General features: G+C 42.4%; 1 protein-coding gene across 4 annotated transcripts in view; it reads left to right on the forward strand.

Annotated features, from left to right (window-relative positions):
* Positions 1-25918, forward strand: part of dop1a (DOP1 leucine zipper like protein A) — a 366113-nt gene that overhangs the window by 174493 nt on the left and 165702 nt on the right. For all 4 annotated transcript variants that reach the window (XM_078556811.1, XM_078556812.1, XM_078556813.1 and 1 more), the window contains 2 exons: positions 1030-1289; positions 2509-4537. In XM_078556811.1, coding sequence (XP_078412937.1) covers positions 1030-1289; positions 2509-4537 — 2289 coding nt within the window. The remainder of the gene's footprint in view (positions 1-1029; positions 1290-2508; positions 4538-25918) is intronic.

A 25918-nucleotide genomic window follows, 5' to 3' on the forward strand; every position in this document is an offset into this window, starting at 1 on the left:
GAATTTGCTGCCAGAGGAGGTGGTGGAAGCAGATACGATAGTGGTGTTTAAGAGGCAGCTTGACAAATATATGAATAGGATGGGAATAGAGGGATACGGACCCCGCAAGTGCAAAATGTTTTAGCTTGAACAGGCAATATGATCAGCGCAGGCTTGGAGGGCCAAAGGGCCTGTTCCTGTGCTGTACTTTTCTTTGTTCTTTGTTTTAATTTTTTCCTGATAAGGAAACTCTAGTTTTAACATTGTTTCCAATGGGAACCTGTGTTTCACATCGTTGGTTTATTTGAAGTTGTGATTTTCAGGAAAGCAAACACAGCTTTAAGTGAGGGCTTAATTATACATGATTTTGTGTTGGATATTCTGACTTGCTGTTCCTGATTTATGCTCTGTGGGGCTCAGAATGATTCTTCAATCTGATTGGTTGAAGAGACACACTGATGCTTTCTTTATTCACACACAGGTCCCGGGTCCCCTGCAATTGCTGCATGAAAATCCACGAAAAGCCTGTGTGCAGCTGTAAGCATAATGTGTATGTTGCTGACCCCAAAATCCATGCCATTGGAATCATAGAATGGTTACAGCACATTAGGAGGCAATTCGGCCTGTCATATCAGTGCTGGCCCTCTGAAGGAGCAAATCACCTCATGCCACTCCCCTGTCTTTTCCCCTAACCCTGCAATTTTTTCCTTTTCAGATAATGATCCAATTCCCTATTGAAAGCCTCAGTTGACCCTGCCTCGATCACAGTCTCAGGCAATGCCTTCCAGATCCTAACCACTCACTGCGTGAAGACATTTATCCCCATTGCTTCTTTTGCCAATTACCTCAAATCTGTGCCTTCTGGTTCTTGATCCTATCACCAGTTTCTCCCTATTAATTAATTGAAACCTCCTGTTTGGTGAGAGGTGGCCATTGAATATGACGTGCTGCTGGATTCTGGATCATTTTTAGATCTCTGATAATCAGTGGACCATTTGGATATTTCCAAAATATAACTGTTTAAATTTCCGTGAAATTTGTTTTTTGCAGGTCTCTCTTTATAATGCTTGATAGTCTGAGCAACATAGATGGCTCCATTTGTTCAGTGGCTCAGGCCTGGCTGAACCAATGTATCCAGAGACATGACATTGCAAGGATCCTTGAACCACTGCTTCTGCTACTGCTCCATCCAAAAACCCAGCGCATCTCTGTGCAACGTATGCAAATAGAGAGGCACATAAGTAAATCCAAGAATACACCTATTGAAGAAGATGCAATTAATTACTTGCGAGGAATTAATAGTGTAGATGGTGAGTATCACTTTAATTAGTGTTATGTGAAAAGTCAGATTATTGATTTTGAATTTTATTTCATTAACAACATATCCATGATTTTGATCTTCTGTGCTCTGTGGATTTCAACTATTCTGAAGCATAACCTAAAGTAACTCCCTGCTTGACTTAAACCTATCTCTCTAATGGTACCTATGGTGCTTTCCTGTGAACCCACACGTGTGCAGGTCTGACTCGCAACTGTGAAGCACTTTAACATTTTTTTCTTCTGAGAAAAGAGACATGTGGTCAAAGGTTTTCATCAGGACAGATACAAGAATGCCAAATTTCAAAGGGGGCCACATTTAATATTGCATGAGAAAAGGGTGCTTATTGGTTGGCAAGTTAACTCTGATTGGTCAAGGTCATGGAGAATGCACCAGGGAGCTAATGTCCTCCATGCTTTTGTTTGATTCAGAAAAGGTGCAATGCCTGGACATGTTCCTTTTGCCTGCAGAGGACAGGTCCTTGTGTATGAATGTATGTGGCTTTTAGCAAGCGTAAGTGAGCCACGTTGTTCTCTTTGAAATTATCATTCTTGCGTCTGTTCTGTTGAGTGCAAGACAAAGTTTTGACAGCATTTTTTTCAGCAATTCTCAAGTTCTGTACTACCAAGTGACTATCCTTTCTTCTGTTAAATGCTAATTGTTCAGAACAAAAGGACTAAGCAGGCAGATGTGGTTTCAAACATTTGATAATTTTCCCCAGTTGGGTACCGCACACTTCACAGTTTCCCTGCCTCTTTGATGTGTTCCGTTTGCAGATTTCTTCACTTGATTATTATAATATTGATTAATAAACATGAAAAAAGTCCTAATTTATTGGAATTGGCAGGAGTTCAATGGTAATTGTCATTGGTAGTATTTGTATTTCTAAATTGCAGGGAACTAACCAGGGAATTAATTGCAGGTGGAAACCGGACAGTGTCAGGCATGCTTTTTGAAGATTTTTTAAGGCTTGATTTCTGTTTAAACAAGTTATTAATATTAGTTCTGATGAAGAGTCGTACGGACTCGAAACGTTAACTGTATTCCTCTCCGCAGATGCTGTCAGACCTGCCGAGTTTTTCCAGCTATTTTTGTTTTTGTATTAATGTTTTTGTAATGTAATAATGTTAATGTATCAATTTTGTTAACAAGCTTGGCTTAAGAAATCACTGTTAAAGTTAACTTTCTTTCTGATATCATTAATCCCATAGTTTTTGGACACCTATCCTATGACTCTGGAAAACACCCTGCTTCTAAGGGAGCTATTAGCAAACATTTAGGTGCAGAAGAAATGGAGAACTTCAGTTTTACAGTAAACCCTCTGAGTGACAGGTTGTCTATGCTGAGCACTAGTAGTGAAACCCTACCATTTGGAATGTCAGACTTCGATCTACAGGAGCAACACGCAGAAATCCTACATAGTTCTGAATCTGGCTGTTCCCAGTCTTCAACAGGATATAACAGCAGTTATGAGACAGAACCATTGAGCATGGGCAGTGCTAAGACCAATGGGAATTCACAGATTTGGTCAGAAGATTCAGTGGAAGTTATAGTGCAGCAAGTGGTTTCACAGTTGATCAGCAGTGTTGTAGATGGATTAAAAGGCAACTCTGAATCTCTAGAGTGTCAGGTTCCAGCTCAGACTGAAGCCAATGTATTGGGATCAAGTATTAGCATACAGCCAACAGAGTGTTCGTTCCAAAGTGAAACTAAAAGCCTAGATATTAGAAGTTCCCTGAATGGAATAATTAAGTGTAACAGTCCCGAAAGTGTGTTGTCTTCAACTGATGGTGGCATTGGGACCATGTCTGGAAGCCAAAGTAGACCCAAATCCTCACCATCAATTACAATATCTGAGGATCCCTTGTCTAAATACAGTCTCTCTGCAGAAGAGGTGCACTCACTAAAGAGAAGCCCAACTGGTAACCATTTAGGACTACACGGCAAAATGATGGAGAAACCATCTGACAGAGAACTTGGCATCAAAGATTTTCCTAAACCACCTGGTGCAAAGCCCAAAATAAAAGTAAGCAAAAAGAAGGAAGATGATAAAAAGGCACAGAATGAAAAAATGAAGCCACCTAATGTGTCCTTTGGTGATAGCTTGGATCTGGAGAACTGGTATAGCTGCGGTGAAGGTGAAATTTCTGAAATTGAGAGTGACATTGGATCTCCAGGAATCTGGAAAACCTCAAAATTTCATATTCATCCTTTATACCAGCATGTTTTGCTCTATCTTCAAGTGTGTGACTCCATGAGGGCTTTACATGCTCTGTCTGCTATTGAATCTATCTTGAAAGCAAATCCAGTAGGATTTGTGAGCGCCATTTCCACCACTAGTGTAAATAATACCTACACTCCACAGCTCTCTCTACTCCAGAATCTCATGGCCAGACATCGAATTTCTGTGATGGGCAGGGACTTCTACAGCCACATTCCGCTCGATTCCAGCCATGCTTTCCGTAGCTCAATGTATATAGAGATCATTATCTCTCTCTGCTTGTATTTTATGAGAAGTTATTACCCAGCCCATGTAAAAGTGACTCAACAGGACCTTTCCGGAAACCAAAATTTGCAAATCGTGAGCATCCAGATCCTAACCTTACTTTTTACTGAGCTGGCAAAAGTGACTGAAAGTTCAGCCAAAGGCTTCGCCAGCTTTATCTCTGACATGCTGCTGAAATGTAAGGTCCAGAAGGTAGTCCTCCACTGCTTGCTTTCCTCTGTCTTCAGTGCACAGAAGTGGCACTATCTAAGAACAGCTGGGAGGAACGTAACGGCAGTTGAAGAGGGGTTATCTGAGGACAGTATCATCAACTTTTCAGCAGATGAAATTGACAATTGCAGCACATTGCAGGCTCAGCTACTAAAGCTGGTGCAGCGATTGATTATCCTGGAGCACAGAGTGATGGTTGCATCTGAAGATAGTGAGACAGGATATGAATTTGTCACATCTGATCTAGAGAATAGTAATCCACAACAGCCATTGACTTCCTTACAATATCTACACTCCCAACCAATTACTTCTCAGGGAATGTTCATCTCTGCTGTAATTAAGGCATTAAATCAACCCTTTTCCTGTAAAATGGACTCTCAGTGGATTGGGTTGATAACAGCAACTCTTCCATATATGGGGAAAGTACTGCAAAAGATGGTGACAGCTGTGACGTTACAACTTTGCCGAAATTTGGACAACCTAATCCATCAGTATAAATATGAGTCTGGAATGTCAAACAGCAGGTATGTACTGCTAGAAGTCTTGAGTTGTTTTGGCATGTTTAATTGTTTTTAATAAGATTTATTCTTCATTCCACAGCTTCTAAGCCCAGTTTAGTAGGTTTTGGGGAAAACCATTTACTGAGCACATATATAAAAATGTTGGCCTTTACAGGTAGATGCTGTAAAAAAAACCTTCCTATCCAATTCACCAGCTCATTGTTCCTTAGTTAAGAATGATGATTACTTTAGTGTGGTCTTTACTGAGCAGGTTAAGTTACTCAGACAGAGTATCAGACATTGAAAGACAGCTGGTCCAAATTTTGTAATATAAATGGAATATGCATTGTTAGAGAGAGAAGCACTCAATATTTCAGGTCCATAACCTTTCATCAGAAGTGGAAAATGTTGTAGATATAATCGGTTTTAAGCAAGCGCAGAGGTAGGGCAAAGGTAGAGAAAAGAACAAAGGAGAAAGTCTGTAATAGGATGGAATGCAGAATTAATTAAATAAAGAACAGAATCATTACCAGCATCGCTGTCTGGAAGAAGTAGGAGCTGTGGTTATGATCTGAAATTGTTTATTCCGGAATGTTGTAAAGTTCCTAATTGAAAGATGATGTGACAGAAATGTAGGAATAGAAGTAGGCCATTCGGCCCTTGGGCCTTGCCCTGGCTTTTCACGCTTCTGTACTCTCTGGTGTTCTCCAAGGATCTGTCCTTCCTTTCTCATCCACATGCTGCCCCTCAGCAACATTATCTGAAAACAGTGTTAGTTTTCATATGTACACTGATGACCTCCAGCTCTACCTCACCATCACCTCTCTTGTTTCTAAATTATCAGACTGCTGATCCAACATCCAGTAGTGGATCAGCAGAAATTTTTCCCATTTAAGTATTGGGAAGACTGAAACTGCTGTTTTCTGTCCTTGCTTGAAACTCCATTCCCTAGCTATTAACTTAATCTCACTCCCTGGCAACAGCCTGTGTTTTGGCAGCTTTGGTTTTATATTTGACCTCGAGATGAGATTCCGACCTTGCATCTGTGCTATCACTAAGATCAACTATTTCTACCTCTGTAACATTGCCAGACCCTGCCCCTACCTCAGTTCAGCTGCTGCTGAAACCTTCATACCTTTGTTACCTCTCGACTTGACTATTTCAGTGCACTCCTTGCTGGTTTTACACATTTCACCCTCTGTAAACTTGAGGTCATTCAAAATTATGTGCCTGTACTATATGTTAAATCGCACCAAGTCCTATTCACCTAGCAACCCTGTGCTACATTGGCCCCTGGTCAAGCATTGCCTTGATTTTAAAATCGTTGCTTTCAAGTTCCCCCCACCACCCCGGTCTCTCCTCCTTTTCTTTCCAGCTCCACAACCGTCTGAGATTTCTGTGCTTATCTAATTCTGGCCCCTTAAACCCAGTTTCAAATGCTCCTCCATTGTTGGCTATGCCTTCAGCTGTCTAGGCCCTAATCTCTGGAATTCCATCCCTAAACCTCTCCAACTTCACTTTTTCTTCTTTTCGATGCACTCCTTAAAATTTATTGCTTTTGATCAAGCTTTGGTCATCTACCCTAATATTGCCTTATGTGGTTCATTGTCTAATTTTGCTTTATAAAGCTCCTGTGAAATATCTCGGAATGTTTTATTATGTTAAAGGCTCTATAAGTTGTTCTGTCATTCAGTAAGATCATGTCCAATCATTTTTTTATTTTTTCATGGGATGTGGGTGTTGCTGCTCATTCCTAATTGCCTTTGAAATTAGTGGCTTGCCAGGCCATTTGAGAGGGCAGTTAAGAGTCAACCAAATTGCTTTGAGTCAAATGTTAGGCTAGTGCAGGTAAGGAGGGGAGATTTTCTTCCCGAAAGAACATTAGTGAACCAGATAGGTTTTTACAACAATCGATTGTAGTGGCCACCCTAACTGAGGCCAGCTTTCAATTCCAGATTTGTTAATTAATTGAATTTAAATTCCCCCAGCTGTATAACAGGATTTGAACCCTAGTCTCCAGGGCATTAGCCTGGGCTTCTGGATTACTAGTGCTTTGATATTACCATTATGTCACCATCTCCCTGCACCTTCACTCCACATACTTTTAAAAATTTGTTCGTGGGATATGGGCATCGCTGGTAATCCCTGCATGTGTTGCCCATCACTAATTGCCCTTGAGAAGATGGTGGTGAGCTGCTGCTTTGAACTACTGCAATTCATGTGGTTTATGTAAACCCACAGTGCTGTTAGGAAGCGAGTTCCAGATTTTTGACCCAGCGACAGTATAGGAATGGCAATATAGTTCCAAGTAAGGATGGTGTGTGACTTGGAGGGGAATTTGTAAGTGGAGGTTCTTCCATGCAACTGCTGTTCTTGTCCTTCTAGGTGATAGAGGTCACCGGATTGAAAGGTACTGTTGAAGGAGCATGAGCCAGTTGCTGCATTTACAGGATGTGGGCACCAGTTGTTCATTTACGGGATGTGGGCATCTCTAGCTAGGCCAGCATTTATTGCCCATTGCTAATTGCCCTTGAGAAGCTGGTGGTGAGCTGCTTTCTTGAACCACTGCAGTCCATGTGGTGTAGATACACCCACAGTGCTATTAGGGAGGGAGTTCCAGGATTTTGACCCAGCAACAGTGAAGGAGCAGCGATATATTTCCAAGTCAGTGGCTTGGAGAGGAACTTCCAGGTGGTGGTGTTCCCATGTATCTGCTGCCCTTGTCCTTCTGGAAGGTAGCGGTCGTGGGTTTGGAAGATAACTGCTGCCTAGGGAGCCTTGGTGAGTTTCTGCAGTGCATCTTGAATATGGTACACACTGCTGCCACTGTGTGTTGGTGGTGGAGGGAGTGAATGTTTGTGGGATGGGGTGCCAGTCAAGCGGGCTGCTTTGTCCTGGTTGGTGTCAAGCTTCTTGAGCGTTGTTGGAGCTGCACTCATCCAGGCAAGTAGAGAGTATTCCATCACACTCCTGACTTGTGCATTGTAGATGGTGGGCAGGCTTTGAAGAGTCAGGAGCTGAATTACTCACTGCATGATTCCCAGCCTCTGACCTGTTTTTGTAGTCAGTATTTATCTGGCTAGTCCAGTTCAGTTTCTGGTCAATTATAACCCCCAGGATGTTGATAGTGGGGGCTTCAGCAATGGTAATGCCATTGAACATTGAGGGGTGATGGTTAGATTCTCTCTTGTTGGAGATGGTCATTGCCTGATACTTGTGTGGTGCGAATGTTACTTGCCACTTGTCAGCCCAAGCCTGGATATTGTCCAGGTCTTGCTGCATTTGGACATGGACTGCTTAAGTATCTGAGGAGTCGTGAATGGTGCTGAACATTGTGCAATCATTGGCAAACATCCCCACTTCTGACCTTATAATGGAAGGAAGGTCATTGATGAAGCAGCTGAAGATGGTTGGGCCTAGGACACTATCCTGAGGAACTCCTGCAATGACGTCCTGGAACTGAGATAATTGATGTCCAACAATCACAACTATCTTCCTTTGTGCTAGGTATGCCTCCAACTAGCAGAGAGTTTTCCCCTGATTCCCATTGACTCCAGTTTTGCTGGGGCTCCTTGATGCCACACTTGGTGAAATGCTGTGAATGTTTTAGGTGGTGGATATGGTGCCGATTAAGTGGCCTGCTTTGTCCTGGATGATGTTGAGCTTCTTCAGTGTTGTTCGAGCTGTACCCATCCAGGCAAGTGGAGAGTACTCTGACACACTCCTGACTTGTAGGTGGCGGACAGGCTTTGAGAAATCAGGAAGTGAGTTACTTGCCGCAGATTTCCAGCCCCTGACCTATTCTAGCCTCAGTATTTATATGGTCCAGTTAAGTTTTTAGTTAATGGTAAACCCCAGGATGTTGATAGTGGGGGATTCAGTGATGGTAAAGTCACGACTCACTGGGGATAGTGCGCTGTAATATCAAGCCCCACTCTCCCCCAAACAGCGACAAATGTGAAAAGCTTGACCAAACCAGCAGATTGCCCCAATTCTACGTAACTGTTTAATTTAGGTTATCAGAATATGAGCACCAGGTTTGTAAACTTAATAAGTAAATACCTGTTTATTGAACAAACTGACATTAACCAGCAGCAAAAGAAATAAATATGAACTACTAATTTCTAACTCTATAACCTAAACTCTACCCCTTCTTAAACCCCTATATACACATATACAAGACACACAAACACATTGATTTTAAGGGTGGGATAAAACAGTTCAATAGCACCAATTCCAGAGCACAGGATTCGATGGGTTGATTTTGATTGATGTCTTCCAAATTCCTTTCAGTTCTTGTTAATGACACGAGGTGGTCTCCTAGCACTTTCAGTATTTAGCTAACTGGCTGAGCACTTGCATTTCAATATCTCTAGCAGTGATTTTCCCCATTTCCCCTTTTCCACTTGACAGGAGTTTTCAGAGAGAGAACATGTTGTAGAGATATGAGGAGAAAAAGCCAGCTAGCTATTATTGCAGAATTGCTGGAATCTTCCACACACAGGAGCAAGAGGCTTTAGATTTTTTTCCTTTCAGGCTAGGAGCTTTTCTGCTGCACTGCCCTCACACAACACCTGGTCAGGAGCCAATTAAAATGTTGTTGCCAGGCAGCTCCCTTGGTCCAGGTGTCCTTTCGGGCACCACCCTGTCTTTCATGGCTCACTCTGTTCCAGGACTGCATCATTGTATATATTTCTCATCCTGTTCCAGTGGACATGTCTTTCAAACTGGAGCCATTATAATTTTAATCCACTGTCCAACAGAAATAAAAAGATATGTTCCTCACATGTCTCCACCCTTAAAAGAGATTAAATACCATTTCAAAAAAGCATTTCATCACAAGATATGTGACACATGGGCAACAAAACACGTGATTTACTTTCATTCATCCTTTCTCCCCTTTATACAATCTTATACAATCTTCAACATTTCTTACCCCTTAACTTATTTTAGTATTTTACACCCGGGACAAAGCATCCGCGATCACATTATCTTTACCAGCAATGTGAACAATCTTTACATTGAATGGTTGAAACAATACAGTCCATTTAAACAGTCTCGCATTTTGAGTTTTAAACTTTCAATGAACGTCAGTGGATTATGGTTAATATAGATTAGTGTTTCTTTGTTATCGTGTCAGACGTAAACTTCAAATGTTGAAGAGACAGCAACAATGCTAGAGTTTCTTTCTCAACTGTAGAATACTTCCTCTGATATTGATTTAGTTTCTTGGAAAAGTACCCCACCAGCTTTGCTATCCTTAATTGATCATCTTGTAATAGGACTGCACCTACCCCTTAGTCGCTAGCATCAATTGCCATTTTAAAAGTTTTGGTAAAGCCAGGAGTGGCCGACATTGGTTCGTTTATTAAGATTGCCTTCAGCTTTTCAAAGGCTGCTTGGTATTCTGCTGACCATACTACTTTTGCCTGTTTTCTTAACAGATTGGAGAGGTATAGCTATTGTGCTGAAGTTAGACACAAACTTCCTATAAAACCCACACATTCCCAAAACCTCATGATTTCTTGTTTAGTTTTAGGAATGGGGAATTCTATTAGACCGTTCACTTTTGCTGTTCTTGGCAACACCGGCCCTGTCTTATCATCATCTCTGCTATGATATTACTTCAGCACGTTTATGTGACATATCCATTTCTTCTTCCTATACTCAGAAGTCTGTCAGATAAGTCACTTTACTAACTCTCCTAACTACCTTGTAGGGGCCACCGAATTTTGCTTTCACAGGTTCACCCTGCAAAGGCAACAATACCAATACTTTGTCTCCTGCTTGGAATGTTCTAGCTGTAGCATGTTTGTGTGCCCATTCTTTCATTTTGGCTTGGGAAATTCTTAAGTGCTCTCATGCTACTTTACATGCTCCTGTGAGTCTTTCTAGAAACATGGACATGTAATCTAACATGGAGGATTCGTCTTTTTGCTTTAGGAATTTTTCCTTAATCAACTCTAATGGACCTCTTATTTCATGACCATAGATCAATTTGAATGGACTAAATCCAGTACATTCATTCAGAGAATCTCTGGTAGCAAATAGTAAGAAATCTAATCCTTTGTCGCAATTCTTTGGGTATTCATGGCAATAGGTCTTAATCATGGCTTTGAGAGTCTGATGGTATCTCTCTAAAAAGCTGTGGGTGATAGGTGGTAGACTTTAGTTGTTTGATACTCAAACTACTGATTATGTCCTGGAAAATTTTAGACACGAAGTTAGAACCTCAGTCAGATTGTATTTCAATTGGTAGGACATAACAAGTAAAAAACTGAGTTAATGTTTCCACTACCACCTTAGCTGTAATTGTCGTTAAAGGAATAGCTTCTGGAAATCGGCTTGTCAGATCCATGATTGTAAGGATATACTGATTTCCTGCTTTAGTTTTGGGTAATGGTCATACACAATCTACTAATACCTGACTGAATAGTTCTTCAAAAACTTGTATGGCTATTAAAGGTGCTGGTTTGATTACATGTTGAAGTTTACCTACTACCTGACATGTATGACACCTTTTACAAAATTGTACTACGTCCTTATGAAGTCTGGGCCAGGTAAAATGCCAGTTTATCGATGCTTGGGTTTTCCGTATCCCTACATGCCTTGCCATAAGGATTTCATGTGCTACTCGCAATATCTCCTTACGATATTTGGGCGGTACCACTATCTGATGAACAACCGCCCTCCCTCAACCGCAGGTCTGCGAGGGTGTCTCCACTTCCTCATCAGAACTCGGTTTTTAATGTAATAGCACTAAGGAACTCCTTCCGCCTCAGCTTCAGTGTGAGCTGACTGTGCTAACTTGTTTAACTCTGGATCTGCTTTCTGAGCTTCAATTAATGAAGACCTGCCAAACACTTCCTTTGAATTATCCTCATCCTTAAAGAAAGTTTTGGCTACTCTAATATCTGCTCGTGATATTACTTTGACCTCTGGTGATGGACTTTGTTTAGCCATTTCTCTGGTCACCGGACACAGTGGAAAAATAACAGGAACTTGTTCTTGTAACTACTCCGTCTCTTTAGCCCCTCTCGGACTTTCCGTAATTATGGGCGAAGCCAGAACCTTCACTCCTGCCAAATCATTCCCCAGGAGTAAATCAACTCCATCCATGGGTAATTTCTTAACCACTCCTACAACCACCGATCTAGACAACAAATCACACTCCAGTTGTACTTTGTACAATGGAACCGTGATATACTCTCCACTTATCCCGTTTACCAATACTTTAGCTTTCATTGAACTCTCTGGAGGGAAAACTAGGTCATTCTCCAGCAAAAGAGTTTGAGTAGTGTCAGGAAGAGATATTAATGTATATAATGTTATTGGAAATTATTTTTTTAAAATAGAGGTTTAGCCTGTGTGTGTGTGTTAATTGGGTTAAAGCCAGCTAGTCTGGGTGCTTTGATGTAAAGAAAGAAGTAGGTTTGAAATGGTAATTAGATAAACATGGGGGCAATTTGCATTTTTAAATGATTGGGGGTGAAATCTTGCATCTAGCTAGAAGACATCAAGCAATATGTTTATATTACTAATAAAATTGGTTCAATGAAAGGGGTTTTATTGTTAGAAGAGGTGGAGTTCAAAGAGGCCCTGATACAATGAGAATTTGCATTTAAAGGGAAGGCTAGGTATAACCTGAGAGGAATTTGTCTGTGCAGATTAGAGGCATTTAAGATCTAAGCCTGTAAGCCTACAACTGTTTGCAAAGGAACCAAATTGAATGGAACCTCATTTTGAATTCAAAAGGTAAAAATGCTTTGCCTGGTGTCTGTTTAAGTCTATTGGCTATTGTTGCCTTAGTGGAGATTAATTTGGGAATTTGTTAAAAGTTATGATGGTAGTAATTTGTAGCCACATGTATGTTTAATTTGTTGTAAATTAATAAATGTCTCATTTAGTTTGATGTAAGACCTCTCGAGAACTAGTGGTCTTATTCCTGAATTTAGAGCTGCAACTCGATACATACCAATTGAAAATATAGATTATGACAGTGGTTTAAAGTTTCCCTCTGGGATTTTAAATAACTCAGCCTTTACAAACTGCTGTGTCATAACAGTAGCTCCTGTATCCCTTAATATAGTTATGGGTTTAGCTGCATCATTTGATGATAAAGGGGTTATCTTTCCTTTAGACAAAAACCCTTTATATCTCCCTTATTCACGTCACCTGCATTTCACAGCAGTGTTTAACTCTGGACACTTATTTGTAATTAAAGCTACAATTTGATCTGTGGCATTTTCTTTTTGAGTTCTCTTTTCGGGCTTACTTTTACGAACTTCAATAAGTCCCATGGGCTTCCCTTGCAACTTCTAGCATTCTGAATGAATGTGTCCCACTTTATTACAATGGAAACACTTAGGCCTTCGAGTTTTACCTCCACCCTCAGTACTTTCCTTCCTGATCTGGGGAGGAGATCTCAAGATGTTCCTAGCTATCCATTCTTTTCCCTGGCTACTTGCCTTCCTTTCACTCTCCCACTTTCTATGCTTTTCAAATTTATGGAGGTGATCGGAAAAAAGGTTTAGTTTTATGGATCAGCTCATAATCGTCAGCCATTACTGCCTGTCTAGTAGTTGCAGCCCTTTGGTCTTCAACATGGGTTCTTATTACAGAAGGTAGGGAGTTTTTAAATTCTTCCAAGAGAATGGTCTCTCTGAGAACTTCATAGGCAGTTTCAACTCCTAATGCTCATATCCACCTGTCAAAACTACTTTGCTTAATCCTTTCAAATTCAATGTAAGTTTGCCCAGGCTGTTTCCTTAAATTTAGCTATCTTCTCAAATGAAATAAAGAATGCTTCAACATCCCTTTCCTCAAACTTTGGAAGAGCTTAAACGTCTCCCCACTGGGTTCTGATCTGGAAATAAGTCCTGCCTCACCTACTGGTGTCTCTTTTTAAACTGTCAGTATTTTAAGCTGCAATTCTCTCTTTTTCTCTTTCCTCCTTTTCTAACTTTGCCATTTCTAACTCCCTTTGAAATGTTCTTTCTCTTTCCTTTTCCCTCAGGATCTTTTATGTTTCAACCAAGTCACCTCTTACTCTTCTAAACTCCAGCGGATACAAATCTAGCCTGTCCAGACTTTCCTCATAAGACAACATGCCGATTCCACGGATTAATCTAGTAAATCTTCTCTGAACTGCTTCCAATGCATTTACATCTTTCCTTAAATAAGGAGACCAGTACTGTATACAATACTTAAGATGTGGTCTCACCAATGCCCTGTGTAATGAAGCATAACCTCCTTACTCTTGTATTCATTTTATTAGCTTTGCTAGTTACTTGCTGCACCTGCATACTAACCTTTTACAATTCATGCACCAGGACACGCAGATTCCTCTGCACCTCAGAGCTCTGCAATCTCTCACCATTTGGATAATATGCTTTTTTATTCATCCTGCCAAAATGGACAAACTTGCATTTTCGCACTATTTTCCAATCCATTGCAACATTCCCCGAATCTAGTGAATTTTGGAAAATTAAAACCACCGCATCAACTATCTCATTAGCCACTTCTTTTAAGACCCTAGGATGAAATCCATCAGGGCCCGGGGACTTGTCAACCTGTAGTTCCAACAATTTGCTAAGTACCACTTCCCTGATGATCATAATTTTCTTGAGTTTCCCCCTCCCTTCCAATTCCTGACTTACAGCCATGTCTGGGATGTTACTTGTATCCGCTATAGTGAAGACCGATGCAAAATACCTGTTCAATTCATCTGCCATTTCCTTATTTTCCATTATTAATTCGACAGACTCACTCACTTTCCATCGGACCAATGCTCATTTTATTAACTTTTTTTTCTTTTATAGTTATCTATAGAAACTCTTACTATCTGTCTTTATATTTCTAGCTAGCTTTCTCTCGTACTCTAAATTCCCTCCTTATTAATCTTTTAGTCATTTTTCCTGTTTCTAACCTTTCTGATAAGCTCCCACTATTTCTTCTTTGATACCTGCTGTGTAATTACTGTTAGGGGGCCTGTACACCACTCCCACATGTGACTTTTTGCCTTTGATTCCTCATCTCTACCCAAACCGCTTCCACATCCTGGTTTCCGACACTTAAGTCATCCCTCTCTTTTGTGCTGATGTCGTCTTTAACTAACAGAAGTACCCTTCCACCTTTTCCTAAGTTCCTATCCTTCCTAAAAGTCACATACCCTTCAATATTCAGGTCTCAATCCATGCCATCCTGCAGCCATGTCTCTGTAATGGCTATTAGATTCTATTTATTAATCTCTTAATTGCATTGTTTTGTTTCAAATGCTACGTGCGTTCAGATACAGAGCCTCAAGTTTTGTCCTTTCATTATTTTTATAACCTCTAGGCTCACCTGTTGATTTACTCTTAGACTTCTACTGTTTGTCCCTTCCTATCATAGTCTGTTTCTCATTTCCCATATTAATACCTTCCTCTCTTCCCTTGTCTCTATTCTTTGATATATCACAACTCCCCACATTTGATCCTTTGTCCCCATTGTCTCTACTTCCCTAGTTATGTTGTTAGCAAGGACACTGGTCTCAGCATGGTTCAGGTATAGACTGTCCCAATGGTAAACAAGTCTAAGAGTAAAGAGTAAATTTTGAAACTTTTATCTGTCTGCTTCAGGGACCAACTCATATGCACTCAGAATGGCCTTTTTCACCACATCATAATCCCGAGAAACCACCTCTGACAGGGAAGTATAAATTTCCTGTGCTCTACCTGTCACTTTGCTCTGCATGGGCAATGTCCAGTTTTCCTTTAGCCAATTTTGTAAAATGTGTCATACATGTCAGGTAGTAGGTAAACTTCAACATGTAATCAAACCAGCACCTTTAATACCCATACCAGTTTTTGAAGAACTTGCATTCTTTGTCCCTTTCTGTTTTTCATTTCCCATATTAATACCTTCCTCTCTTCCCTTGCCTCTATTCTTTGATGTACCACAACTCCCCACATTTGATCCTTTGTCCCCACCGTCTCTACTTCCCTAGTTATGTTGTTAGCAAGGACACTGGTCTCAAGCATGGTTCAGGTATAGACCGTCCCAATGGTACAACCCCACTTTCCCCAGTACCTGTGCTCGTGCCCCACAAACTAGAACCCACTTCTCCCACACCAGCCCTTGAGCCACATATACATCTCTCTAATTTTATGTACCCTATTCCAATTTGCACGTGGCTCAGGTTATAATCTGGAGATTATTACCCTTGATGTTCTGTTTCTTAATTTACTACCTAGCCCATCATACTCTTGATGCAGAACTTCTTTCCTAGTTCTACCTATGTCTTTGATACTTACATAGACCATGACATTGGATCCTCCCACTCTCACTGCAAGTTCCTCCCCAGCCGTGAGCAGACGTCCCAAACCCTGGCATTGGGCAGGCAACGCAGCTGTCTGGACTCTTGCTCTTTGCTGCAGAGAACAGTGTCAATCCCTCTCCACTACAGTGTCCCCTACTACCACTACATTCCTTTTTGCTCCCCATACTTGAATGGCTTCCTGTATCACCGTGCCATGGTCAGTTTGCCTTGCAGCTCCCACTCTCATCCAGACGAGCTGAGAGAACCTCAGGCCTATTGGACAATTGCAGAGGCTGACACTTCTGCACTCTGGGTCCCCTTAGCAGCTGCCTCACTTGCTGTCACACCCTCCTGCTCCTGATCACTGACCAAATCAGAAAACTGTATCCTAAGTGGCCTCCTGGTACAAAGCATCAGGTAACTTTTCCCCCACCTTGATGTGTTGCAGTGTCTGCAGCTCAATGACTCTGAGCCGAAGCTCCTTGAGCCACAAACGCTAATTGCAGACGTGTTCGCCCTGGATCACTCTGGCATCCAGGAGCTCCCACATGCTGCAGCCTTGGCACATCACTTGTCCTGCCATCCTTAATGCGTTTTAATTAATTACTTAATTATATTACTTACTTATGTTACTTTTTTATATATTTTATTTACTTTACCATCAGTTTATATACTATTTTAAACCTTAGGACTGGAACAAACCTAAGTAGTCCACATACTGGATACTCACCAAACAGGTAGCTCCTTTTCCTGTAGAAGAAAGAGCAGTGGCACCACGGCTGTCTCTGTTGTTCAGCAGCGGGGGTCAAAGCACAGAAGAGCAATTGTCATAGGGGACTCTATAGTCAGGAGCTCAGATAGGCGCTTCTGTGATCGTGAAAGAGACATCAGGATGGTATATTGCTTCCCTGGTGCCGGGGTCCAGGATGTCTCTGATCGGGTACGGGTCATTCTGAAGGGGGAGGGAGAACAGCCAGAGGTCGTGGTACACATTGGTACTAACGACATAGGCAGGAAGAGTGACGAGGTCCTGCAGCGGGAGTTAGGCAGAAAGTTAAAAAACAGGACCTCTAGGGTTGTAATCTCAGGATTACTCCCTGTGCCACGTGCCAGTGAGGCTAGAAATAGGAAGATAGTGCAGCTGAACACGTGGTTGAACAGATGGTGTAGGAGGGAGAGTTTCTGATATCTGGATCAGTGGGATCTCTTCCGGGGCAGGTCAGACCTGTATAAGAAGGACGGGTTGCATCTAAACTGGAGGGGCACCGATATCCTGGCTGCGAGGTTTGCTAGTGTCACTCGGGAGGGTTTAAACTAGTATGGCGAGGGGTGAGAACCAGAGCAATAGGTCAGCAGGTGAAATAAATGACTGGGAACCAGTGAATATGGCCAGTAGGACTAAGAGGAAGGGCAGGCAGGGAGACATTACTGAACACAGTGAGACTAGGGGTCTGAAATGCATTTGTTTCAATGCGAGAAGTATAACAAGGCAAGGTAGATGAGCTTAGAGCTTGGATTAGTACTTGGGACTATGATGTTATTGCTATTACAGAGACTTGGTTGAAGGATGGACAGGATTGGCAGATAAACGTTCCAGGATTTAGATGTTTGAGGCAGGATAGAGAGGGATGTAGAAGAGGTGGGGGAGTTGCACTGCTGGCTAAGGGGAATATCACAGCTGTACGATCGGAGGACACCTCGGTGGGCTCAAGCAGCAAGGCAATATGGGTAGAGCTCCAGAATAGGAAGGGTGCAGTCACAATGTTGGGGGTTTACTATAGGCCTCCCAATTGCTGGCGGGAGATTGAGGAACAGTTATGTAGGCAGATTTTGGAAAGATGTAAAAGCAATAGGGTTGTTGTGGTGGGTGATTTTAACTTTCCCTATGTTGACTGGGAATCACTTAGTGCTAAGGGTTTGGATGGTGCAGAATTTGTAAGGTGCATCCAGGAGGGCTTCCTGAGACAATATGTAGATAGTCCAACTAGGGAAGGGGCAATACTGGACCTGGTATTAGGGAATGAACCCGGCCAGGTGGTCAAAGTTTCCGTAGGGGAGCATTTCGGGAAAAATGACCGTAATTCAGTAAGTTTCAAGGTACTGGTGGATAAGGATAACAGGAGTCCACGGGTTAAGGTGCTTAATTGGGGGAAGGCCAATTATAACAATATTAGGCAGGAACTGAGGAATCTAGAATGGAGGAGGATGTTTGAGGGCAAATCAACAACTGACTTGTGGGGGGGCTTTCAAATGTCAGTTGATAAGAATTCAGGACTGGCATGTTCCTGCTGGGATGAAGGATAAGCATGGCAAGTTTCAGGAACCTTGGATAACGAAAGATATTGTGAGATTAGTCAAAAAGAAAAGGGAAGCATTCGTAAGGGCTAGAAAGCTGGGAACAGATGAAGCCCAAGGACAATATGAAGAAAGTAGGAAGAAACTTAAGCAAGGAGTCAGGAGGGCTAAAAGGGGTCATGAAAAGTCACTGGCAACCAGGATTAAGGAAAATCCCAAGGTCTTTTATACATATGTAAAAAGCAAGAGGGTAGCCAGGGAAAGGGTAGGCCCATTCAGGGACAGAGGTGGGAATCTGTGTGTGGAGCCAGAAGAAATGGGAGAGATACTAAATGAATACTTCTCATCAGTATTCACCAAATAGAAGGACTTAGCGGTCAATTTGTCTAGGGAAGAGTGTGTATATAGCCTGGATCATGTTGAGATCAGAAAAGAGGAGGTGTTAGGCATCTTGAAGAATATTAAGGTGGATAAGTTCCCAGGGCCGGATGGGATCTACCCCAGAGTACTGAGGGAGGCAAGGGAGGAGATTGCTGGGGCCTTGACAGAAATCTTTGTATCCTCACTAGCTACGGATGAGGTCCCAGAGGACTAGAGAATGGCTAATGTTGTTCCATTCTTTAAGAAGGGTAGCAGGGATAACCCAGGAAATTACAGGCTGGTGAGCCTTATGTCAGTGGTAGGGAAATTATTGGAGAAGATTCTTCATGACAGGATTTGCAACCATTTGGAAGCAAATGGGCGTATTAGAGAGAGGCAGCATGGTTTTGTGAAGGGGAGGTCGTGTCTCACTAACTTGATCGAGTTTTTCGAGGAAGTGACAAAGATGATCGATGATGGAAGGGCAGTGGATGTTATATACATGGATTTTAGTAAGGCCTTTGGCAAGGTCCCTCATGGCAGACTGGTACAGAAGGTGAAGTCGCACGGGATCAAAGGTGAGCTGGCAAGATGGATACAGAATTGGCTTGGTCATAGAAGACAGAGAGTAGCAGTGGAAGGGTGCTTTTCTGAATGGAGAGCTGTGACTAGTGGAGTTCCGCAGGGATCAGTGCTGGGACTTTTGCTGTTTGTAGTATACGTAAATGATTTGGAGGAAAATGTAACTGGGCTAATTAGTAAGTTTGCAGACGACACAAAGTTTGGAGGAGTTGCAGATAGTGAAGAGAATTGTCAAAGGATACAACGGGATATAGATCGGTTGGAGACTTGGGCGGAGATATGGCAGATGGAGTTTAATCCGGACAAATACGAAGTAATGCATTTTGGAAGGTCTAATACAGGCAGGAATTATATAGTAAATGGCAGAACCCTTAAGTGCATTGACGGGCAGAGGGATCTGGGTGTACAGGTCCAAAGGTCACTGAAAGTGGCAATGCAGGTGGATAAGGTAGTCAGGAAGGCATATGGCATGCTTGCCTTCATCGGCAGGAGTATTGAGTATAAAAGCTGGGAAGTCATGCTGCAGCTGTATAGAACCTTGGTTAGGCCACACTTGGAATATTGCATGTAATTCTGGTCGCCACATTACCAGAAGGATATGGAGGTGTTGGAGAGGGTGCAGAGGAGGTTTACCAGGATGCTGCCTGGCCTGGAGGTTATTAGCTATGAGGAGGTTGGAGAAACTCGGATTGTTCTCACTAGAGCAATTTCCCAGGGTGGAAGAGTCAATTACTAGGGGACATATATTTAAGGTGAGAGGAGAAAACTATAGAGGAGATGTGCGGGGCAAGTTTTTTTTACGCAGAGGGTAGTGAGTGTCTGGAATTTGCTGCCAGAGGAGGTGGTAGAAGCAGGTACGATAGTGGTGTTTAAGAGGCAGCTTGACAAATACATGAATAGGATGGGAATAGAGGGAGACGGACCCCGGAAGTGCAAAATGTTTTAGTTTGACCGGCAATATGATCGGCGCAGGCTTGGAGGGCCGAAGGGCCTGTTCCTGTGCTGTTCTTTTCTTTGTTCTTTGTAACCAATTCCTACAGGGAGAGAAAGATAGAAAAAGCAAAAGGAAATGAACTCCTTTCTCCCCAACCCCTCACCAAACTCAGTAAGCACTCAGTTCCTCAGCTGCACTCTTTTGACTTGGCTGCACTAAAGAACACTGAAATTATAGAAAACTGAACTGGAGCTAGAGAAACCAGATTCAACCAGTTAGTTAATTAATAACTACTCGACGCTCTCAGTAGTGTGTGTTTACCTTTCTAAGGCTGGAAGAAAAAGAAACTTAGTCTACTTCCAGTTTCTGCTAATTATAGACTGTACTAGATTTGCAAGAACAAGATTAACACTTGAAACTCCCCACTCACCAAACTGTTAAGCATGCACTCAGTTCCTCAGCTGAATTCGTTTTTGTTGTGAAATGAGCCACCTTAGGCTCTTCTTCCTGCTCTTGTTTAGTTTTATTTAATTTCATCAGTTCAACCAGTTCTCCTGCAGAGAGTTCCTCTTGATGAGATTGAAGCAACTCATCTACTTCATTTTTGGCCAGGTCTTCAAAATCCTCTCCTCCAACTTGTTTTGCCAAGTCAACAATCCTGGCCACTTCAGCATCCACATTGGTGAACCCTGTGGAATCATTCACAGCCTCAAGTCAATTTTTTTTTTCTCCGGAGGCATTTATGGTTGAAGCTCTAACTTCATCCCATGAGTCCTTAATTATGCCTTCTGCTATGAGGATATGAAATTCCTTGCAGCAATCGCAGATTGTGGTTGAATGGTCTGCTTCCATTAGGTGAAGAATGTGCCTAAAGCTTTGTCAGGCGTAGTAAACCTTGAATGAGGCAATGACCCCCTGGTCCAATGGCTGGATAAGTGAGATTCTTTTCCCTCAATTAAGTCCTGACCTCTGTCAGAAAGTTATTGGCAAACCAGTCTTCAAATACTACTACTGTAACCCAGACCTTCCAAAAGACTGGCAGGTGAGATTTATTTTTCCCTTTAAAAGCTTCAGGATCTTCTGACCTATAAACCAGCATTGGTTTACATTTAAATCCAGCCACTGTGGCACACAGAAGTGTCAGCCTGTTCTTTGCTGCTTTAAAACCAGGAGCTGTCTTTTCTTCTTTCGAAATGTAGGTTCTATTTGGCATCTTCTTCCAGAACAGGCCAGTTTCCTCTCCATCGAAGACCTGCTCTGCCCAGTACCCTCTCTCCTCAATGTATTCCTGCAGCAGCTTGGGAAACTCTCCTGCAGCTGCATGGTAAGCAGAAGCAGCCTCCCCCACCAGCTTCATGTTATGCAGCCGGAAACGCTTTTTAAAGCGATCGAACCATCCTGGCTGAGAACCCTTGGAAGTTGAGAGAGAGGCACCTTCTGCATCACCTTCATTGTCACAGGTGACACTTACACTACCATCTTTACTACACTTTATGTGCTGGTATGATTCAAGTGCTTTGTTTCGAATGATTGGACCATTAATTGGGGTCCACCTTTAATGCTGGACTTTTCCTGCTCACAGAAGTTTCCTGGCAGTATGACTACCAGAAACACTAACACTGGCCCTTATTTTTTTCTAATATCCCTGATTGTGGATTTGTTGACATAGTATTCCCTAGCCAACCTGGTAGCACTTGCACCATTTTTCAGTCTGTCTAAGATTGTGACTTTTTGTTCAAGTGTCATCACTTGTCTGAGACATTTCCTGCTTGGCTCTGATTCACTCATTTTTGTTAAAGTGCTGTACTGTACCTGTACTACAAAATACTGTTAGGGAGTTACTGTAGTTTTGTAAATCACAGTAAACCACATGCAGTTTATGCACGAGGTGGTACATGCTTCTATGTGGGAAAGACAACATGGAAGCATCGTTAATTATTTATTTCGGGACCAACATATGTTTCGGTGAGAAGCTTTAAATGTTAAATCATAGATGGGCAAAGATTTGTGGCCGCGAACCGCTTTTGTGCGGGTAAACAAATTCAGAATGGGGGGGGTTGTGAGCAGTGTGAGTTGACTGTATGTGGCACCAGAACAAAGAACCCTGCCCATTCCATATAGACATATAGATAGCAAATGTAGGACAAGAACATCACACCAGCGAGGGTTAAGGTACAATCTGGAATTTTCACATTCAACACAGAACGCGGCCCAGCTTGGCTATGGCTGTATTATACTGATTTTTGCATTAATGCATCAAAAACAATTTTTGGACACTTTCACAGTTGGGCTAACATGCCTACCAAAATCTGCCAATGATGTGATAGACTGTGTAAAGTGCTGACCCAAACTTGAGTCACAGTTGCTAACCTTACTGTTGCTGGGTCAAAATCCTGGATCCCCCTTCCAAACAGCACTGTGGGTATACCTACACCGCATGGACTGCAGTGTTTCAAGAAGGTGGCTCACCACCACCCTCTTGAGGGCAATTAGGGATGGGCAATAAATGCTGGCCTGGCCAGTCATGCCTACATCCTGTGAATAAATAAAAAGGACACACAATTAGGGAAATTATTGGAGAAGATTCTTCGTGACAGGATTTACTACCATTTGGAAGCAAATGGGCGTATTAGTGAGAGGCAGCATGGTTTTGTGAAGGGGAGGTCGTGTCTCACTAGCTTGATCGAGTTTTTCGAGGAAGTGACAAAGATGATCGACGATGGAAGGGCAGTGGATGTTATATACATGGATTTCAGTAAGGCCTTTGACAAGGTCCCTCATGGCAGACTGGTACAGAAGGTAAAGTCGCACGGGATCAGAGGTGAGCTGGCAAGATGGATACAGAATTGGCTTGGTCATAGAAGACAGAGAGTATCAATGGAAGGGTGCTTTTCTGAATGGAGAGCTGTGACTAGTGGAGTTCCGCAGGGATCAGTGCTGGGACCTTTGATGTTTGTAGTATACGTAAATGATTTGGAGGAAAATGTAACTGGGCTAATTAGTAAGTTTGCAGACGACACAAAGTTTGGAGGAGTTGCAGATAGTGAAGAGAATTGTCAAAGGATACAACAGGATATAGATCGGTTGGAGACTTGGGCAGAGAAATGTCAGATGGAGTTTAATCCAGACAAATGCGAGGTAATGCATTTTGGAAGGTCTAATACAGGCAGGAATTATATAGTAAATGGCAGAACCCTTAAGTGCATTGACGGGCAGAGGGATCTGGGTGTACAGGTCCACAGGTCACTGAAAGTGGCAACGCAGGTGGATAAGGTAGTCAGGAAGGCATATGGCATGCTTGCCTTCATTGGCAGGGGTATTGAGTATAAAAGCTGGGAAGTCATGCTGCAGCTGTATAGAATCTTGGTTAGGCCACACTTGGAATATTGCGTGCAATTCTGGTCGCCACATTACCAGAAGGATATGGAGGTATTGGAGAGGGTGCAGAGGAGGTTTACCAGGATGCTGCCTGGCCTGGAGGTTATTAGCTATGAGGAGAGGTTGGAGAAACTCGGATTGTTCTCAGTAGAGCGACGGAGATTGAGGGACGACTTGACAGAAGTTTACAAAATTATGAGTGGCATGGACAGAGTAGGTAGTCAGAAGCTTTTTCCCAGGGTGGAAGAGTCAATTAGTAGGGGACATAGATTTAAGGTGAGAGTAGAAAACTATAGAGGAGTTGTGCGGGGCAAGTTTTTTATGCAGAGGTTAGTGAGTGTCTGGAATTTGCTGCCAGAGTTGGTGGTGGAAGCAGGTACGATAGTGGTGTTTAAGAGGCAGCTTGACATTCATATTCAACACAGAACGCGGCCCAACATGAATAGGATGGGAATGGAGGGATACGGACCCTGGTAGTGCAAAATGTTTTAGTTGATGGGCAATATGATCGGCGCAGGCTTGGAGGGCCGAAGGGCCTGTTCCTGTGTTGTACTTTTCTTTGTTCTTATTACTACTTAAATAGCCTGCCATTTAAACATGTTGCAGCATTTTGCAAAATTTTCCTAGTAATAGCTACACTCATTCAGTCTCCCATGTTATTCAGGAGAAGCTAAAGAGATGTAGGGCTTCCAAAAAGTTCAGTTTGTCCAGTACTGGGTACTCTCTGAATTCGCTCACACTAGAACTTGCTGAGCAGAACCAAACACTCTTTACATTCTTCAGTGAACTGGCACCAAAAATAGGATCTGAAGGGCATTGGCATTAACAAACAGATATATTGTGTGCACGAACCAGCCAAGCTAAGTAAATCATGGGCGGATTGCATTCACTTCCCAAGGAGCTAACTAATGGCATAGTAACGCAGGACTGTTTTAAGACTGAGATCCTTCAGTTTTGGGAATCCCAACATCCCTAAAGCACCTCTGATGCCAGTCGGAAATGTGTAAATGGTCTGCCTCCCTAACTGCGACCAATTTGCACCCCCACATGTCTACTGTGTGATTGGTCACCCACGTCTATTCACAGGGATAAGTTTAATGTTTCTGAGTTCATCTTGTTCCTGAGACCCACTGCGGCCTGGATCCTATTCCCACCAAATTGCCTATCAGGTTAGTTGATATTGTTCACCGTTCTCTTTTCTCAGGCACTACCCACTCCCCTTCAAATCTACCCTCTTCTTAAAAAAGAACCTTGACCACTGTCCATGCAAACTATTTCCCAAGCTCCAACTGTCTTTTTCTCTTCAAGCCCTTGAACATGCTGTTGCCTCCCAATCCATGCCCATCTGTCCAAAACTTTGTTTGAACCCTGCCAATTGGGTTTCCACTCCTGACACAGTACATGGTTAAGTGATGACCAAGATTGGGAATTAAATATTCCAAGGTACTTGAAGTTTTGAAAAGACGAACAAAATGGAAAGGGAAAACATGAGGAAAATGCTGAGGAAGTATCTTGGCTCTTAAGATCAGGAAATAGTTCCACTCATATCATTCTAAGAAACAAGGGCAGAAAACACTGGTGGGAGTAGTTTACATGCTTCCTAGCAGTAGGTATACTATTGGACTCAAGAAATAAGAGGAGCTTGGAACAAAGATAATGTAATAATTTGGGGGGACTTCAATCTTCATATAGACTGGACAAATCAAATTTGCAATAATAATTTGGAGGGCAGATACATAGAATGCATTTGAGGCCTTTGCCTAGAGTAATGTGTCGTGGAACCAAATGGTACTGATTATTTTTAAGGGGATAAGGGCATCAGATATTAGAGCAGGAGTAAGCCATATGGCCCTTCATGTTTGCTTCACCATTCAATAAGAACATGACTAACCTTTGACATCAACTCTATTTTCCTCACAATCTCCACACCCCTTGATTACCTTACAGTCCAAAATTCTATCTATCTCAGCCTTGAATATACATACAAACATATGAAATGGGAGCAGGAGTAGGCCATTCGGCCACTTGAGCCTGTCCCAGCATTCATGTAGATCATGGTTAAGTGATCTTCTACCACAATGCCAATTTCCTGCACTATCCCCACATCCCTTTTTATCTAGAAATCTATTGACCTCTCCTTTGAACATACTCAGGACTGAGCCTCCACAGCCGTTTCAGGTAGAGAACTCCAAAGATTCACCACCCTCTGAGTGAAGAAATTCCTCCTTACCTAAGTCCTAAATGATCTAGCTCTTATTCTGAGACTGTGTCCCCTGGTTCTAGATCCCCAGCCAGGGGAAACATCCTTCCTGTTGAGCCCTGTAGGAATTTGTATGCTTCAATGAGAAGCATACTCATTCTTCTAAACTATATAGAGAATGCAGGCACCGTCTCCTATAACTCTCCTCAGAGCACAACCCTACCTTCCCAGGGATCAGCCTGATGAACCTTTGCTGGGCTCCTTCAATGGCAAGCATATCCTTCCTTAGATAAGGAGACCAAAACTATACACAATATCCCAGGTGCGGTCTCACCAAGGCTCTATACAATTGCAGCA

This window comes from Cetorhinus maximus, chromosome 14 (assembly GCF_964194155.1).
Source record: "Cetorhinus maximus chromosome 14, sCetMax3.hap1.1, whole genome shotgun sequence".
In the NCBI taxonomy this organism is placed as follows: domain Eukaryota; kingdom Metazoa; phylum Chordata; class Chondrichthyes; order Lamniformes; family Cetorhinidae; genus Cetorhinus; species Cetorhinus maximus.